General features: G+C 43.0%; 1 protein-coding gene across 2 annotated transcripts in view; it reads left to right on the forward strand.

Annotated features, from left to right (window-relative positions):
* Positions 1-5,916: 5,916 nt before the first annotated feature.
* RERG (RAS like estrogen regulated growth inhibitor) overlaps positions 5,917-20,553 on the forward strand; it is a gene marked incomplete at both ends in the record, with an annotated part of 101,257 nt that continues 86,620 nt past the window's right edge. For both annotated transcript variants that reach the window (XM_080363480.1, XM_080363481.1), the window contains one exon: positions 5,917-5,977. In XM_080363480.1, coding sequence (XP_080219606.1) covers positions 5,917-5,977 — 61 coding nt within the window. The remainder of the gene's footprint in view (positions 5,978-20,553) is intronic.

The following is a 20,553-nucleotide window of genomic DNA, read 5'->3' on the forward strand; positions in this document are numbered from 1 at the left end:
AAAAGTTGGGAGAAAGAGAAGTTATAAGTCCTTAGTGTATAATCAAGAAAACCCATCAATATGAACTCAGTGTTTCATAAGCCACGAGGGAAAATATGAGAAAATGCAAAATTAATTATAAACAGCAATACTTCATACTGACTACAAACCAAACTAACAGCAAAATTCATCCATAATTTAATGAGAAATCTGCAGTTTTTTTCACAGCACTAGATTAGTGTAACTGAACAGATTTATGTACCTTGTGGAGAGCCAACACAAAAACATTTGGAAGATATTATGTGAAAATGAAGAAAACAATCTGAATGTTTCCCTGTGAACCTTTACTAATAGCTACAAATATTTGTGTTAACATGCTATTTATTTGGTAGTTTTTCTACTAGTTATCAAGTTTCATCTCAGCTCTCAGGAGAGTGCTGGAAGGAAAGGCAAAAAAGTAAACCAAGTCACCAATGAGTTACTGTTTGAGGCAAGGATCCAGCTCTGGCCAGGTGTGCTCCATTCTAGAGTAATCCTCACTGCAGGTCTGGGCTGCTCTTCTACAGCAGCAGCAAAGACAGTAGTCATGAGGCCAATAAACACCTCCTTACTGCAGGAATCAGATGAGAGGAGTCTGTTTCCTTGACCATGTCACCAATGGTATGTCCTGCTCTACAGTTTGTAGACACTTGGACTCAGTTGCACAAAGGGGCTCAGAAGGTGAAATACTACTCATTTCCATAGGATTCAGAGATGTCTATATAACCTTCTGAAACCAAGTCTGTCATCTTTTTATCTCTCATGAGTGTCATCAAACCCCATGCCCAAATCTTGTTTTAGAAGTTGTTGAAACCTGTAAAATGGTCATCAATCATGAGATTTCCAGCTTTGGAAAAAAAAAAACCACCACCACCACCAACACACAAAAAAACCAACAAACCAACAACAAATAACAAAAAAACCACAACCACCACACCTTCAGCAGTCCTTTGCTCTTCATGCATCCTCTTAATATGTTAGCTGTCAGGCCTGCAGTGTCACACCAGTCCTCTTTCCCACCTTTCAGGAAGCAAATGCCATTGGCTTTCATAACAGAAATGCCTCCAGAAACCATAAGCATCCACAATTAAAATGAGAAGCCAATAGGTGTGTTTGATGATAAACAGGTAGCACCTTCACACCAGACAGAAAGGTCACTCTGGACTTTGGCAACACTTAGTAAGCCAGTTAAGTGGACTTAAAATCATGAACCTTTCTAAAATACTTCTGTCAACTGTCACTGCTTGGTTGCAACTCTGTTAATCAGTCCTGAAACACCATTTTGCTTTGTCTTAAGAGTCTATGGCTTCACCTGCATTTGAAGCTGTTTGCATTCCAATTTCATTATCTGCCTGTCAGCTGTTAGGGTTACTGGTGCATAGGGGTAGTCTGATGCTCTAACTGTAGGCACTTACCAGACCAGAAATAAACCAAATTTCTTGCTCTGGATAAGCAAAAAGGGGTGCAATCAGGTGTGGATAACAAGGGAGCTAAGCACCATGAGGTGCAAGCCCAAGTTACAGACCCTGGAATAACTACACCGCCATGGTCTCGCAGCCATAGTTTCCATGTTCACAGCTCTTCAGCAGCAACAGGTCCGTAGTTCCTGGGCTCACCAAGGGAGAGAAGGTCACCTGCTCTGCCCTATGACAAGGCTCAGTGTTGCCCCTAGGAGGCATAAAGCCACAGACAAATTCACTGATGACTGCAGGCAGATAAACTTCACCACTATGTAGAAAAGAAGCCTACAAGAAGGAGCGAGTTTCCTTCAGCTCTACTCCAGCCAATAATTCCCATAAAGCCATCTATCCTCTTGTGCTGGGGCTGCTCATTTTCCTGGTAAAACAATAATAATATTTTTAAATACACCAAAGTGCTATTTTCAAAAAATGAATTCAGGCTGTGAAACTTTATGACTGATTAAAGATGCAAGGGACAAAGGGGGAGACATGGCTCTGTGGGGTAGGAAATGGGGTACTCCTAACTTCAGCTGAATCAGGCTGAATTTGGACTGACAGCATACAGGCCATCTGGGATCAGACCCTTTTTTCAGCTTTGCTTTCCTTCTCCCACATTTTCATAAGTCGCAAGGCCAGAAAAGGAACCTGCCCTGTCATTCAGGCAGTCAGTCAGGTGATGGTCTTCACAGGCGAAAACCTCAATCTCATTATCCATGCCAGGATAATAACCATGAGCACACTTCAGAATGAGCAGAAGTGGCAAAGCCATCAAGAAAATACACTGTGTCAGTCACAACTACCAAAAAACATTGCTTATGACAAAGCAAGGTGGTCCTTGCTCTATAGGACTAAAACCTAAGGCTTTCAAAACCTATTTTGGGTAGGGAAATAAAAAGGAAAAAAAATCAAAAACCAAAGACAAAAAAACCCCACCCAAACCAAAACCAAAACCAAAACAAAATAGACCTATCAACATTATGTATGAGAAGCACAGAGAGTACAGAGAAAACAAACAGCAACTGAAGTGGTCCTGGACCACTTGGTCCAGATGGTGTCAACCATATGAAAACATTGCCTGTGTCCGTGATTAGTGTTTACAAAATTCTTGCGTCCTGGCGCAAGAGACTTCAGTGCAAACAGACTACAGAGCGACTAGGATTTTTAATGACCAATAAATTATCTGCTGCTTTGGAAAAGCCAGTTATCGTCTTTAATTTGACAGCCCCATGCAGGGTGAATTCCATAGACACAAAACAAATGTCAGGCTTCGAGACTAATACACATTTCCCCGGATGCAAAATAGACACTCAACAGTTGCTCTCTTAGGAGGATGGAAAAAGCTAATCCCTCTAAACTATGTAAACCAAACAGAGAGTGAAGGTTTAAAGCCTCAGCATTTATTTTTAACAAGTAAAGCATAAACCACACTACTGCTTTCACATCTGCCTTCTAATTTTTTTTGCCTTCGAATGATGTGCAGTGCAACTATTTTAAGATCTGCTCCTGAGTGCCTGCAGCTGATACAGCTTGGAGGGAATAGTAGGTGCTCATTTCTCCTCAGGACTGCCTCTCTACCGCCTAAATGCTTATCATACTCTTGTAGAGAGACTTGGATCATGAAACATCTTTTCCAACCCAACTTTTCTTTAATTTTGTATCAAGAAAAACAGTGAGGTGAGAGCTTTTTCTTCTACTTATCTTGTATCTCATTCAGATCCAGACTGGAAAAGAAACAGAGGAGGAATATCCACTGAACTCTAAGTGCTTTCCAGCTTTTGTTCACATCTGTTACTAATGTATCTTTACATTACTGGATAGTTTAATACACAAGGAAACAAGAGTTGCCCAGTGAATTTGGTCGTATAATTTCAGAACTTGATCTCTGGCTCTGACACCAGCCTCTTGGAGGGACTGATGTAATTACACAGTTGGTTTTCCCCATTTGCAAATTGAAATGACAGTGCTTTCCTTTCCCATAAGCTATGCTGGGATGTAGAGTGCAGCATAAAAAGTTGGTGCTACTAGAAAGCAGTATGATGAGGCAGCAAACTTACTGTCACTTCGCTGCTATGGTTGTCAGGACAGAGAGACGATCTGGCTCTGTACAGTTATAAAGGGTGGTACTGGTGGGCAGCCGTAAGGCAGCAGATGAAGGGAGAGTACTTGAAATGTTAAACTGTGGAGCAAACTTGGCCAGGCCCGCTAGCAAGCACTTAGCCAAAATTTATGCATGTGAACAACAGCCATTGTCCCACATAATTAAAGACTACGCTACCGTTAATTACACCAAATTACAGGGCAGCGCTCGTTCCTCTCGGAGATCACGCCAGTCACCGGGTAACGCTTGCAGGAATGTGCAGGGACGGGACGACGCCACCTCGCCCGCCCTCCGTGTCCAGCCCGGCGCCCCCGCCGCTCCCCGCCCGGCACCCTCCGCACCGCCGCGCCGGGCGGCCGTGCTGCGCCCATCGACCGGCAGGGGACGCCGCAGTGCCGCACGGCGGCGGCGGGCGCTGCGGGAGCTGCCGCCAGGCGGGCGAAGGGGCGGGCGGCCTCGCCGCATTGTGCGGCCGCGCCGCTGTCGCCGGCGGGAGCGCCGGAGCGGAGCCGAGCCGAGCCGCGCTGGGCCGCGCCTCCGTCGCTGAGCGCCGCGGTGCAGCCCGCACACCGCCGAGCGCGGCCACTCCGCTGTGCTCGCTGCGTGCAAAGAGGTGAGCGCCGGGGGGGCGGCGCGGAGCTGTGCACAGCCGCGGGGCTCCTCCGCGGGTGCGGGGAGGAGTAGCGGGGCGGGCGTGGGGAGGAGCGTGAGTGGGTGCCCCCTGCTTTCGGGGCCGCGGACGCAGAACAGGGCGTACAGGTGAGCTCTGCGACAGGCGGGCGGCACCTGCCGGGACCCGGCCGGGGAGCAGAGCTCACCCGAAGTTATGGAGCAGGCGGTAATGAATCAATGTCTACGTAGAAATGTAAAATATACCTGCCGGCAAAAGGCTGGCGGGGCTGCGGAGCGCCCTGCGGCGGGGAGCGGTGCCTGCGCGGAGCAGCAGTCGTGCCGCAGGCGCTGGCCGGGCGCGCAGCCTCACGGGTGTGAGTTCGATACCAGCCGGCGCCTGGGAGCTTCTTCGGAAGGGAAATGCTGGTGTCCCCCTCACAGCGACCCAGATGGATGATACAGCTCCTGGAACACTTTGCGTTTCTAACTGTTCATGTAAAGTGAGCGTGGTCTGATATTTACTCTTAGGCAAAATTAATGGGAATGTAAAGACCTCAGAGATATATTGGGACTCTCCTCTACATTAGGCATCTTTACTCTTTCTTTTTACAAGCTAGTTTTTATGGGCAAATTCCCCATGCTTTTATTTTAAGAAACGTGTTTGTAGTAAGTTTTGCTGTAACGTGGTTAATACTAACATAGGGCTTCCTGCATCACTGTTAGAATTTGTGGCTGAACTGGACACTGACACAACAGCAAACCTTTATATCAGGTTGCAGTCATAAGAGATATTCTACTCTGTTTTAAAGGGAGACTAAATTTTGGAGGTTTTAGTTAGGGGTGAGGATCATCATCATTGTTACAGGTGACCTTTTCTGCCCAAGATCTTAAAGCATTTTACAGTGACAGGTCAGGTGACTTGCTCAAGGTCATGCAGTGAAGCTGTAAATATAGATAATTCCCACACGGCCTATTAAAAGTGTCTTACCAGAAATTCTGGCATCCTTTTTCTAACCCACGCTTTGCCAAATGTTTATGTATGAGCTGAGGCAGCTTAAACAAGGAGCACTAGAGAACTTCAGAGTACGGATTTGTTTAGCAGAATAGGCAAGGTATAAGTGCTTAGAGGTTTTTAAAAAACTGCAGCTGAGTAGTTGAGACCTTTCTGGAACTGGAGTGCTTGAGGAAAGACCAGCTACCTGCAGGCAGCATTAGTGAGCACTCGTGGCTTTTAAATATGTTCTACAAAAACTGATTCATTGGAGTTGAGGCAAATACAGTAAATATAAGCAATTGCAGCTGAAAGAGAAAGAAAGAAAGAAAGAAAGAAAGAAAGGAAGGAAGGAAGGAAGAATAAGAAACCTTAGTGTAGCTGTGAGGCAGGTGCTTTGAGTTGTTAAGTACCTTTTGCAATATTACAACGCCAGTGTGAAGCAAACAGCGAGAGCTAGAAATCTGAAATGTGAACAGAGCCTAATGTGTCAGTGGTGTTACTGCAATGTTTAAAGCAGGAACGTAGCATCAGTTATTGTGACTATTTAAAAATGAAAAAAGGGGGAGGTTGTGGGAGAGCTGGGCTCCTTGCAGCTCCATCCTCGTGGTGTTCTTCCCCAGGCTCTGCATTGACGTCACAATGACATGGTGAAGCCGAAGACAGGAGCTGGGAACAGTTCTTCTGCTTCACTTTTGATTATCGAGTGAATTTGTTGCCACTCCATTCTTTCCAGCATGGCTAAGAGCGCAGAAGTGAAGCTGGCGATCTTTGGTCGAGCTGGCGTGGGCAAGTCAGGTATGTTCACTGTCTGATTTTTTTTTTCTTCTGCTTGTCATCAGGTAACTTTTTGCTTCCTCTGTGCAGAAAAACTTTTTGTACAAAACAATAGCTGCTGTGAACTTATTCTTGTCAGGGAGGTCAGGATAAGGCCAGGAGTTCTCTCTTTCTTGCTTCCCACACTCTTTTCTCCATGTTCTCCAAATTAAAAATACTTTCATTGCTTTAAAGAAACCCAGCAACAGTAAAAGAAACTTCCCACCCCAATTCAGTCACACTTCTCAAGTAGTGAGTAGCAAGATTCCTCTTGCTATTAGAACAGAATTAGTAATATTTAATTTGTCTCTTCATAGCTTGCGCTAGATCAAGGTATTTATGTTATGCTCCCTGTCACCTAAGATAAGATTCTATGTTAAATATTGAATAACTTTGTTATAGCTGTAATTCTGGTTGATTTCACTGGGAAATGTTAGACTCAGCAACTCAAAGAATTTTTATTCTCAGTGCTATCTTGGATATACATATTTAGCAGGAAACTGAGAAAATATGACGTGTAAAGTTTGCATGAGGAGAGATCTTTTGAGAAATAAACATAGTCTGGTGAGTTAATATGGTAGAAACACAAGGGGGAGGCATAAATGTTAAAAGAAACATTTCTACAGACAGCCTTGCCTTTGGTGAGACAAGAAGAGTAATACAAGTGTTGCACACTCTCTCAGGTAGTTTGGTGGTGCATTAATTTGACAGCTTCAGGACTGCTCTGACATGTCCTTGCACCACAGGGATGATGAAATAAGGAAACTGAGTCTAATCATGCTCCTGTTCCAGTTTGGGAATTTGAGATACTGTTTATTTTAGAGAAATCTGCACAAGAGAAGCCGGGAAGTAGAATGTACTGGTAAGAGCATTAGGCAAGACCCTCAGTTGCTGTCAACCAACTCCAGTTCCATGAAGTAACTTTTGTATTAGAAATGCCGGTGTTCTGGCCCGTAAACATATTACAGTTTCATTAGCTTCAGAATGGGTTGCTTATAAAAGCACGTTTACCCAGAAGGTGTTTTACCAGAACACTTACCAGTGAAGTAGCTCTGTTAGCCTTCAGGAAAAAAGGTGTATGTGAGGCAGAGGTTGTTAGAGATTATACCACTTATACAAAGACAATGCAGATTAAATTCTACCGTTTTGAATAAAATACCTGAGGGAATGCTGATAATATACTGGGATAAGTTTAAACTGTTCCTTCTCCCCTGCTGTGCTCGCCCCACCCCTCTTTTGTATTTGTATTTCACTGTCCTGTGCAAGTTTTGCGAGTAACTTCACTTGTTCTCCTTTTGGTTTGTCTTGCATTCAGATGATGGTTTCTGTGGTTGTCCAGTCTTTTGGCTGGGTTCAAAATAATGCAAGAGGATATTGAAGTATATGCAGGAAAACTGCATATCCTCGCTCTGGTATTCCTAATCATTTGAGAGCTTGGATTTAAAAAATATAAAACTACCTGTTAAGTAGTCAGTCAAAATGCCCCACCAGCACAGGATCAACAAGAGCCGTTTTCACTTGTCGAATCCTTTTTGTAGACTCCACTATACTAGGACATTATGGTAAAAATGTTTTCCTATAGGCCTGGAGCTGGGTGGGAGATAATTTTTCACGAAAAGCCAATGAAAACACCCTAGTCCTTCAACATCCTCCTCCTCTCTCTTTCCTTTTTCCCTTTGACATGCAAGGAAATATTACATAAAATATGACTAAGGTCCCCTCTTTTTAGTTGTGACCACGCATGTCAATCTGTGTGGAAATGAAGGCGCAAATAAGTGGGCAGCACAGCAAGGTGAATTTAAGGGGGTGGAGAGACTACAGAGTGCTGTGAGCCACCTCCACAGAGCAGCAGCTGTGCCTCCCAGAATCTCCAGCTTGCTTATGAAAACCCCTCTTGTATACTCCCATAAAAGGATTCGGTTTCAACAGTTTGTCCAACTCCAGAGAAAAAAGTGTGTGTGGTTGGAGTGCGGGGGGGCGGGCAGTTCTGAAAATACCTATTTGCCTGTAACCAACAGTAGCAACAATGAGAGCTGTGGAAATGCTGTTACACCTTTGCTAAAAGTGCAGCTGGACACAAAGTAGTCTGCATATAGCTGGGTCTGTCAGATTAAGTAGCCTACTAGATTGATGTTTATAGTGCCTTTTTTTTTAGTATAGCCCTGTAATTCCCTATCCCTATGACCAGTTTGTAATATGTTGTTGAGATGGGATCCTGTGACCATAGGTTACCAGAGTAGGCTTGGCCAGACAGCTGAAAGATAAGCCAGATTTTAGAAGCAAGAATGCAAGGCAGAGCACTGGAGTACACTAGATACATGTGATGAAAGGGAGTTATTGGGTGATAAATAAGACCACTGTAATTGCCAGAAAGTCATGCCAAAATATGGTCACTGGCTTGCTTTCTTGGCTCATCTTCATTTGCTAAGTAACAGCCAGGCATTAGGTTCTTAGTCTCTAAGTGGCTTCACCACCTGACAGCATCTGTGAAGTTACAGAGACATATTATAATAACCTGGAGAGGTTTCTCTTCCTGTTCCTGACCAGGACTTTGGATCAGTGAGTTAAAGCAGCTATGAAGAAAGAAGTGTTGTGCTTCAGGATATGTGTAGAATTAAAGCTGTCCCTCATGCACCATGAAAGTCAATAGAGCTGTTACCACTACTGAAAGCTGAGGAACTTCCTAGTGTTGTTGTTAGTACTAGATGTCTGTTTAATGGCGTGCAAGATTCCTTATTCTACTAAGTAGTCCCTTCCAATTAATCCAAGACTCTTCTAAACATGAGGTGGGAAAACAGAACATTGTTCACAAGTCAGAATAGTGATAGCATCTCAAAAGAGAGTTAAAGCCAGAGAAAACAAAACTTTTATCCGCCTTCTTGCTGCTTATGAAGTTTCCATGGTTCAAAGGTTTAAAAAACAAACAAGGGGGCATAGCAAGTCTAAGTGTCAGCTTTTTACTGTTTTCCTTCCTTGCCTTGTCTCTGCTTGCTGAAGAAGGCCAGCAGAATTGCTAATTAAATCACCTGTCCTTGTTTTTTATTTTTACTTAACGTAGACCTCAACCTTTCAAATAGAAAAGGAGGAGCAAGCAAACTCAGAAAGCGGCATGTAAGAGTGCTCTGTTAAAACACTTGGTTCAGAATTACACCGAGTAGTAAATCACTGATCAGTTTGGCCTTCTCCTGGGCAAGCTCACCAGGTATGGGCATCCCAACCTACTGCTGTACATTGGACTGGATGCTCCTCCTTTCACTTGGTTCTTATTATATGAAAAGCCCTTAAACATTGCTTTAAACTAGCTGGGGGTGGAATAAAAAAAATATATAGGAGATCTGCCTGAGCCAAGGAGCACTTTGCTGATGCTTTACTCAGGAAGAAGAGGAGACACTTTGTGGGTGGGAAGAGACATTGCTAAGCTCTGCTATAGATAACAGGGCTGCACCTCCTAATTTGGGCTAGTCAAGAGGCACTGAGTGGGAGAGAGAGCTTTTAAAGTCTTTTTTCTTTATGTTCAAGAGGAGCTTGGAGGGAATGGAGAATTAAAGTTGAAGTGAATTGCTTAAACATTGTCATTTAAATTATTCTTCTGCTGAATCCTACAGCTTCATTCCTATGGTGACAAAAGTTAGAATTTCTGAAATGGCTCATTTTAAAAATATAGTAGAAACAATTGATAAAGACTTAAAGGCCTTGTTCTTCCCTGTCATCACAAGGTACAGTGTGTGCCCAGAAAGCTAAAGAGCAATGAAAATGTGTGAACCAGGAGGAGAAGAGAAGGGCATGTACCGGATAATACTGCATGGCTGATGCTTTTCCAACTCATAACTCAGTTGACTATGAATGCTCAAAATACCTCTCCTTAGGAGCCTTTATATTTTGGCCAAAAAAAAAAAAGAGAAAATGTCCAGCTGTGGCATGTGCTATCCAACTTGCCTTTTTGCTGTATGTCTGCCAGGCCAAGTACTCCAAGTTTCTGCATTAGCGTGTGTGGTGCACCCATACACAGGGCAGATGCAGTTCTCATCTGTCTGTCTGGGCTGTACAGCTGTGGTATGTGACATGGAAATGTGTGTGGTTTCTAATGGTGATTAAGTGAGAGGGGAGATACTAAAGTTCTCACAGGCTCCCCCCAGTAAACATGTGTCTGCTTCTAGGCAGCTACACAAATCATTTTCTTATGCAGCTACTACACAAGATTTGGGGCTATTATCAGCTTTTGATCCAGCAAACAGCTCAAATCCTTGCTTTTGGGCAAGAGGGTGATCAATAGAATGGCATCAGTAAATACCGTGCCATCCAAGAAACAAAGATCTCACCAAGCTCAGTCACTGTAGTGTCACAGTTGGGAAAGTCCTGAGTAGTTGTAGGTTTGTGTTTGTTGGCTTATGCTATTTTCCTTGTCTAACCCAGGATGGGGGTGTGTACCTGGGAGAAAGATACCTGGATTTGAAAGTTCCTACAGTAAAAATTCAAGCAACAGCCAAGCCAGAGAGGCCTACAACAAATCTATGTTTTGCTTTCATTATTTGGGGATATGTCTGAAATATACTACCACAAATTACTTTGCAATTGTCTGGGCATGTGGGGAATAGAATTGAATTCAGCACCGCTCCCCTCCCTTAAATAAAACGCACGGGTTACTGGGAAAGAAGCCCATTTCAAAGTGACTTTTCCGTCACAAATCCCTGCTCATGTGTTTTCCCCCAGTAGTTTAATTTCAGGGACTTTCGGGGAAGAAACATGAGATATTAAGGAGTGATTAGTCATCTAGCTCACAACTCTGCTAGTAAGGCAGGAAAAGCTACCACAAAAGCTTCCAAGTCCATGCTATACCAACTGATGTATTTAGGTATCTAGGGAAGATTACTGTAATAAGGTGCCTCTGAAATCCAGAAATGTGTGTGGAAAGAGACTGGATTTTCTGTTTTGTGGCTTTTTTTTTTTTTTTTTTACACTAGTCGAGTAGATCAGTTGCTTTTCTTTTTCCCCTCTGTTCTTAACAATGGCAATGACAACCAGATACTTAAGCAATTATTCAGTGATCAAGTTTAACACCCCCTATATTACTTGTCCCCTAGTACTTTGCTGGTAAAGTACTCATTAAACTGTCCCACTTTTTGCATCCTCTGCTTTTACACCTTTCAACTAGGTACAGGTTCACTGAAGGTACTGTGCATGTATGTTTATACATACTAGTAGAAATGTAGCAGTAATTAGGTCACTCTGGGTGAGGTTTTGTGATGATTTCTCCCGCAGCAAGCATGCAAATATATCCCCTTGGAGCAGGTAATATTGCAAGCAACCAGTTGCATTACCATGACTTTTCTGCATTCCTGTCCAGTGGATGATCCTGATGCCTATACAGAGGGTGAACCCTGGGTTCATGGATCAGCAAAATAAGTCACTGTCACTCATGAATGTGTGGCCCTGAGAGCCCTTCCCATGCCAACAAGAAGGGTGGCTGCTGTTGTAGTGGCCCCAACATGTGCAGTTTTGGTGCCAGACAGGGTGTACATTAACCAGTGCAGGGCACTACTGGGACCAGCAGTAGCTGTGGGCACCCCCAACATGCTGCTTGGAAAAGCCCTACTGGCATCACCACACAGATGCAAGTTTTTAGTCAGCAACTGCATGACAACCAGTGTAGCTTGGACTTTCTCAAAACCGCATTTGTTAGTTCTTGTTATGCTACCTGGGCTAGACACAGAAGCATTTGCCCTGATTAGCAAGATGGTCTACTTGTATCTGTTACTTCTTCCCTTTCCTCTGCTTATTTGCCTGTCTGGTTCACCATAGCCTTGTCCTTGGTGTAGAAAGCATTCATGCTTTGCTCAACATTTGATCTTCCTTCTGGCTAACCATGAAATAATAAAAAGCAGAATTTCCCTAATCAAACACGAACATTGTTCATTCAAGTGTAGCTGCCTTCCCTGTTCCATCTCCTTTAACTACATCTGACATCGGCGCTACCTGCATCCCTTCTGAACAGCTGGTGGCAGCTGTTAGAGTTAAGACTAGTCCTGCTGTTCTTTGTTTCTGTTTAGGTTGAGTTAAATATAGCCTGCTGCTTGATTACTGGGGAAGGAATGCCAGGGTTCAAGAGTTATGTGTGCAGCACAGCTTTTTCTCTAGACCCATGCCCAGCCGCCCCCTGCAGTGCTTGCCTTGGTAAAATAGCCATCCTGCCCACTTCTGTCTCCTGTAGTCATGGCAAAAGACAACTGAAAAGCTTCCTGGTGGAGTCCCAGGAATCCTTCTCCTGCTTACCATGAAGCCTTGCAGTGTTCTGTCAGTCTGCAGTTCCCCACAGGGTTACTGAATGCACTGATATCTCACAGGCTGCTGACCCTAATGGTTCTTTCAAAATGCTTTGCTTCTCATTCTTCCACAAACTTGTTATTTGCTTCCTTGATAGCTGGAGTCCCTGCCTACCCCTTGCCTTACTTACTTTGCCTTACTTTTTTTGCTTTGTTTCTGTCACACTTCCCTCTCCCCTTGCCAGTTCTAGTTCATATTCCCAAACGTCTGTATATGGTGGAACCACTTCTGCTTTGTACTTTACATGAAAACTTTGTATATACAGTTGCCTTTCCAGCCTTCTCACATAGTACTTCCTCCCATCTCTGTTTCTCATCTCTAGCTGCTTCATTACTCTTTGCCCACACTATCAGTGCATCACTAAAGGCTCAGTTCATGACATCCAGATGAGCCAGCCTCGTAGCAATGATGTGATGTGGCAAAGAAGAGCCACTCTGAAGGGGTTACCACTGTCTTGGAAACCATTCCCTGGCATGGACTTTGAGGATGCTCCAAGCTTTGACTGCTCCAGACAGTCCTTGTGTGAAGCCAACTTCATGCATGGTAAAAAAGGAAGCAGTGTGTGTATCTTTACATAGCTAGCCTTAGTCATAGTGAGTAGGTAAATTCACCTGTTACAGTGTGTAAATTCACCTATTTTGTGTTCATAGCAGAGCAAGAGAAACAAGCTATGCCTGTATTTCCCAAGCAAACTTTCTTTTTCTGCATATATCTTTGCACCACCTATGTGCCTTTTACATTTACAGCACCCAAAAATAAATATGTAAGTATATTAAAAACTAACACTGCCTTGAAGAAGGAGGATGAACAAAATGCTTTAGGTTTCAGCTGAGCTGTAGTTACAGGGCTGTCATTAGCTGCTGTTGACTGGAGGTGTTTGTACCCTCTCACTGCACGCCTGGCAGGCACTCCCAACACTGTGGTGACCGGGAGAGTGGAGTTGGGCAAGGAAAGTGTGGCATCCTCATCTATTGGCTCCTTTTATTCCAAGTGTGTGTTCGCTCAGCATTGCTGACAGCCTGTTATTATACTCGCTGCTCTAGAGGCAGAGTTACAACTTTGGGAGAAGCCACCCCTTGCCTTGCTTTCCCTTTCTATGCACTATTTGTGAGGCACTGCCATTAGGACTCCCCTTTGCCACTCTACTGGTTATGGGACTCCCACCTCACCAGCTCTTAACCTGGCCTGCTGTTTGAATGAGCATTTCTTTCCATTTGCCTCAGATAAAACCAGCCCCTCCAATTTCATTGATTCTGACCTCTTCCTGGAGTCAGAGAAATAACTGAAAAGGGAGGTGCATCTGTTTCTATCACCTTTTTATAACTCTGAATGGGAAAAGCACTTTTGTGATTGTTTTCCACCAGGTAGAGCATTTCACGCTGCTGGAGTTAGTCTGCAGCTGTTACAGTTTCTAATGGATTTGCCATATAGGTGTTGGGAAATGCCATATATTATGGTAGTGATGCTGTAGATAACTCATATTCTATGAATACAGTATGAAAAGATGAATGGCAAGAGAAGCATGAAGCCCTGGGGAAGGAAGTTGTAGATATATTAAACATATGTGCAGCTTTAAAATGCCATAGAAATTGGCTGGAGTCTCTGGCTGCCTTTCCAGAAATGTTAGACAGTAGTCTGCACACAGGAAAACGAGAGAGGATGTTGAAAACATCAAGCCTGGTTTTGAAAGCACATGAGGCTCCTGACGTTCACAGGTTGTTTTGCTGCTGCTGCTGTGCAGGGGTTTGCAGAGAGGAGGCTGCAGACAAGCAAGAGCAGAGACCTGGGTCAGCAAGGCATTACCATGTGGAAACTGTTTAGCTAAGTGGCTTGAAAAGTTTTCAAGCTGGAAGGATGCAACTGGAGAGTGCACAGAATATACTCTCCCAGGGAGAGAATTTTTTTTAGCACTTGAACAGCCCTTCAGCTTTCCAAAGGGCTATGGGAACAAGGGCCACTACCATGCTGCTCCTGCAGGGCGTGCCACTGTGGCTATTCTCAAGTGGTCAAAACAGAAACTGATGTGAAGGCAGGAGGAGTCTGATAGTCTCAAGTCACCAAGGTAATTGTGAGACTTAGGCATTGCCAAAGCTTCTTTCCATGATTTCTCCTCTGGTCCAGGGCTGCAGATGGTTCCCAGGCAGGCAGTTGTTACCCAGGATCTGAGCCCCAACCGAATAGGCCCTGCTGGATCCTTATGACCCTTTATGGCTCCTCCACTGCTGCTAAATATTAACAAAGAAATAAAGCATTGAAATAACATTTATTTTCATTAAAAACATGTTTGGCATTCCTATCTTTCACTACTTATCCAGTAGGGCTTAATTTCCTTTTGACCCACAGGACCACAAGCATAAAAAGAAGTTTGTTTTTACCTTCTTTGTCCCCTTTATGCGGTTACATTTGCTATCCAACTCTGAATATAACTGTAATATAATCTATCATAGATTTTCTCAACCCTACTGTAGAGGGCTGCTTTTGTCCATGGCTTATCTCTGTGCCTGCCATGGGAAACAAAATTCCCACTCCCCACAACAGCGGAAGCCTGTTATACAAAGCTGTCAACCATGATCTTTTCCTGACCTACACAGCAACTGACCTATGCCCTCGAGGAGCCTTACAAGTGAGAACTTCAAGTCTGACATTTGGAGCAGGAAAGTGCAAGAAAAAAGATAGAAGCCAAAAAATTGGACTGGGTGGTTTATTTCTTCTCTGAAATAGGGCTGCAGAATAAATAGAAATATATTGGAGAATCATCACAAAAGAATGCTGTATTAGACCCATGGGGAGCAGAAAACAAAACAACCCCCTACAAACAAACAAACAAAAAACAACCCCAAAACCTCAACCTCTGCAAAATAGGAAGCGTGGGATTATGAGTGCCAAAGCAAACACCTTGTGTTAACCAACCTCAGTGGCAGAATCTCTGACACCAAGCACTGCTGGTTAACCCAACTGAATGCTTGTGTGGTTACATACATTGGAGCTGGTTCTGCTCCAGGCCAAATTCCAACATGAAATAATTTAATAGTGATCCACAGCAGGAGTTTGTCCCATGAGTCCGTGTCTGCTAGATCTATTGCCAAGCAAAGGTTTGGGAAATTTATCTCCTATTAAGAAAACTTGGCCTTTATCTACATGGAGCACAGTAGGTCACAGGATATATTTGAAGAGGAGTGGAGAAAAATATCAGTCTCCTTATTTTATGTTTTTTTTAGAAAGATGTCCTTCAGTGATGTGTGTCTTTTACCTGTTCTGGCAGTGGGTGCCTGCTTACCCCAGATGAGAATCTGGCCAAACAAGCTTCTTTACAAAGCCTGGAGTGGGAAGTAGGCTGCCCACCTCCTGCTGCCATGTGGTGCCTGTGCAACTACCTTTCCATATGCTGCAAGAGGGAGCTGAGAAATTTGCCTTGTTTTCTGACCACAGTCAACGAATTGACTAAAGCAGGAGGATCGAGAGCTCTTGTAATTCATATCAAAGCAAATGCAACTGCAGATGTGGCCCTTATATCCACTCCTGTTTATTTGGGTTTACCTTGCTGATCAAATGACAAAAACTGAGAGCACAGCAATTTTCCCATAAAACCCATAATCATGAAAGAACAACAGCTGCCTCTGAAGAGCTGCAGGCAGAAAGGTTGAGGACAACGAGAGACAACTTTATCTAGGACACAGCTTACTGTATTTTAATTATCAAATATTCATGTACTGTGTCTTATTGATGAATTTGTGGCTATAGAAATAGGCTTGGACACAGGGCTGTGAATAATCCAGCTGGAAGCTGGTGAACATAGTTTGGCCATAGATGGAAAGCAATAAAAACTGAGTAGAAATAAACCCTGGCTTTTGAGATTTGATAAGTGAAAAACGTAAATCAAAATTGTCCTAATTAAGTGTCAATGGAGGAAGGTCATTAATGAGCTGTACTGGTAAGACATGAAAAAAGGAGGTGGCAGCAAAAGGATCCAGGCTCATTTTTTGCTTGAAAGGAAGTGACTGACCAGACTGGATGGTTCAGACCCCTTCAGAGGAAAAGGCAGACCTGTCCTGGAAGTGCCAGCTGACCACCTTTCTTTCTCATTGTATATTTGATCCCATCTCACTGAAATAAAAGCAAGTACCGGCTGAGGCAAGAAATCAAGATCTGGTCTTTAATCTTCAGTGCCCCATGGTAATCTCATGTAATTACATTTCATGCAAGGATATTCTTCCATTACTGTTCAATGCTATTAAACCAGTCTGTTTCTCACCACCCCCACCATACATCCTCAATATCACTTTGGTAATTTCTTGGGGATTTTTCTTTGCAATTTCTGACCTGGTATTTGGAAAACAAACCAAAATACAACCCCTGAAAAAACCAAACCAAAACAAACACAATCCTCCCTCATGAAAACTACCTCTATTTAAAGCATACTCAGTATGACTGTTTTCTTCGTTAATTTTCTATTTAGGATCTAGTATGAAAGAGGCATCTGAGCTTTGGCTTGGCACCACTATGGTTGAGACCAGTAGAAGTTTAGCATATGTTGGGAGGACTTTGGGAGTCTGTACTGTAAGAATTATTTGTATAATTTGGACAGGTCTTATGTATATATAGCTCTGCATATTTTTAGGGCTGCAAGGAAGAAAGTCATGCATTGTTTCCACTCTTTCCTCCTTGAGAAGGCAAACACATTGGATTCTGAGCTAGGAAAGGAGCTTTGCCTGTTCTGTTTTCCTAGCTCTGGAGCAGACTAGCCTGGCATGCCTTTGAAGATGAGGCAAGAGGCAGACCACGGAACATGCAGAAGAATGACCCTAGAGCATTTTCTTAAGTTTGAGCACCTTACAGGTATGAAAAGTATAATTTCCTGCAGGCAGTCTCTAGACTCAACTGAAGAAACTTCAGTGTCATTAGGTCTAATTTCGTGTGCAAGATTGTACATCTTGCCTTGTATTATCTCATCTCCTATTATCTTGCCTCATATTAGGTCTATATCTAAAAGACTTTTTAGTCACCTGAAATAGTTTTACCTGGCTCATTTATAGCATTTCTTTGATTGCCAAAGGTTCACTGAGTGTTACTTTCTAGTAAGCTGTGAAAATTTTAATACCATCAAGTTTGAGAAACATTGTTGGACATTCTAGTGCTGCAGGAATTACTTTTTGTTTTCAGTGCTGCAGCATGGACAGGGACTGGCTGCAAATAAAAGCCAAGGACTTAACAGAAAAGTGTGACCTTCACAGCTGAGTTAAAACAGTACCTTGCTGCCTTAGATCATATCTGTAGTTTCTGCACAGGAGGTGGCTAGATTAATGTTGTTCAAAAAAGCAAGGAAAATACCAACAGTAGGAGCTGGAACAGGGATTAGAGAAGCACATTCATGATTAAAACACCTTGAAGTTTGACTGTCCACTGTCATTTTCTGTTCATTCCCATTAATACCATTGCTCTTGGTGGAAGTTAAAATGCTTTTGTGTTTTGTAGATAGCAAGACAGAGCAGATGGAAAAAAAGTCTTTAGTTTCAAGTGTGGGCAGACTGACATCATCATGTGTTAAAAGTACTAACTCATTGTGCAGTTCCAGGACTTCTCTGTTGACTCTAATAAGTGACAAGAAGTCGGGGCTCTACACTCCTGTGGCATTTTAAAGGCATATTTTGTATGACATTTCAGAACACTTTGAACCTACTGATTGCAAAAGTGCTCTGAGATCACAAACTGTTCTGCTCAGAAAAAAAAGTTTCTAGGGCAGTCATGAACTTACGATGCACAGTGTGCCTACCAGAGTACTAAGTTAGTGATAGTAGTTTTGCACTTAGGTCTCTTTTGTAACACATAATCCAGTTATACCTCTACCGCTTCTGATGAGTCTTAGGGATGGTCTTAATGATGTTGCTCTTGTATTTGGAGAACAAAATGAATGTGATTGGGTTTTTGGGGTTATTTAGTCTGAATATTGACCTCTAAAAAAACTTATCTGTCTGAAGCTTAGAGTATGGAGTGACATTTTCTAGTTTCCTGTTGGATCGCAGACTTTCTGAGCAGCAAGGCCAGTGTCCCAGTAAAAGTAGTGGTACATGGCTCAAGAGATCCAAATTTGATTCTTGTAAGCAAAGTGCCTGAGCTGCTGGCTTTAAGCTATTCTAAAACAAACAAACAACCCTCCTGGAAAAAAACAAAACAAAACAAAACAAAAAAACCCAAACCCAACACACGAGAAAAACCTTCAACTAAACAATGAAAACCAAGAAAGACCTCCAAAAAACAAACCAAAACCAAGCCCAAAACAAAATACAAATAAAGCCCCCAAAATAACAACAAAACCCCAAAATAAACAACAACAAATAAAACCAACCAAACCAAAGACCCTCACACAACATACCTACCACCCACAAACCAAAACCCAAACCCCACACTCAAAAAAACACCGTGAAAACAGGGTGGAAGAAAAGTACATGAATGCACGGAGTCATTAAGTGACCGTGGGAGTGAAGATTGTCTCTTGTATAATGTCTAATGGCTGTTCTGCCTTCATTTTATCCCTGTAACCCTCACATGAGGGTAGCCAGTACTGAAAAAGACTTACAGGTTGGGCCATCTTTTAGAACAGGACAGAAGTGTGCAGTGAAGGCAATGATACTAATGTGTTAACTCCTCATATCACTCAAGGACTTACTGGGACATGATCATGCAACTTTGTTACCACAGCACAACTTCATAGCCACTACTTCTAAAAAGAAAAAAAAAAAAAGAAAAAAGAAATTGTACCATCTTGAGACTTTCTGGTGCACAGATAAGTGTTATTTTTCACATTACTGTAGGAGGATTTATGCCATCTGTATCTCAAGAAGCCAAGTCACAGCAGCTCCCTCAACTTATGCATTTGAAAGGACATTGTTGCCTAAATATCCTCATACAGGTAGTGCACTTGCTACCATACTTCAATACTTCACTGCTTTCTCATCCTTAGAGGTGATAACCTGGTAGGGATGTCCCAGATTAAGGGAGGATCTCTTTATTCAGAGACAGCTCTGGGACATTTGAAAAGGAGATGTTTCAAAATGCTCACTGAGGGAAGGTGAGAAGGTAGGTGTTTTGCGATATTTTTTTAAGCCTTAGCTGGTCCAGGGACTTAAACAGAGCTGATCCAGGAGAATCTACAGTAATTTACAGAGAGACTTTTCTTTCTCCCCCTCCAGAAAAATACAGTTTTGTATCTCTGAATTGCCATCTTTATTTAGTTTCCATAGCAATATTTTTAAAATTAAGAAGTATTGACAGACATCTGGAGATCAATCCAAAGTCTGTGGAAATCCATGGAAAAGCATGTGTTTATTTCTGAGGGCTTTGAAACGGGTCCATGGAGGGCTGTCAGTTGTTCCATGGACCATGCTCGCTGTCCCTCTGTAGCACTTCCAGGGAGGAAAGCAGGAGTCTGGGGTATCCCCACTGCTAGCAGACTCTCTGAGAAAATAGTATAATGAATTGAAAGACAAAATACCATATAAAAGCAAGCATTGTAAGGGCAAAACCATAGACCCCAGGAGGAATGTGGTGTGCCTTTTGTTCAGTCATAGGTGCTGTGTTGTTTCACATTCAGAATTTGGAGTGCTTCCTACAAATTCTCTAAAAGCTCATAATCAGAAAAAGTTGTAATTCAGACTTCTTTTCCACCCCTGCCTTGCAAAAGCAATAGACTGGAAATAGTGCAGTACTATTGCAGTAGCACATATGTCACATACTGAGGACAAGCACTGGGCGAAGACATGAAGAAACTGATACCAAGGTGGTAGCTGTGCCAGGGGTCCCACCTGCGTGTCTCCAGTTCAGTCTAGATCCTGGCTGCTTGGACCAAGAGCTCTCTTTGTGCTGTTTGCATGGTTTAAACTGCCACTATCAACATGTTAGATTTTTCAGTCACACAAATACAGACTTAGCACAACCTACTGGCTTCATCTCTTAGATACAAGCACCTAGCAAAGTGCTTCTTATCACAGGACAACAAGGACGTGTCTACAGTTGCAGTGTTTTTCTGTTCCATGGCAAGGTGAGCCTGGCTCAGACTGGTCAGAGTGGTGGAAAAAAAAGAGGTGGTTTGTTGAGCATTTCGGCAATTAAAATAATGAGAAGACAGTGCTAGTTACTAGTGTGCAAAGCATCAGGCTCACAAGTTCAATAAGAGTACCTATTTAGCTGTGCTGCTTCAAATTGCTGAGTTGTGTCAGCGATATCATCACAGCTCCTGCATT

The sequence above is a fragment of the Nesoenas mayeri genome (assembly GCF_963082525.1).
Source record: "Nesoenas mayeri genome assembly, chromosome: 1".
NCBI lineage: Eukaryota > Metazoa > Chordata > Aves > Columbiformes > Columbidae > Nesoenas > Nesoenas mayeri.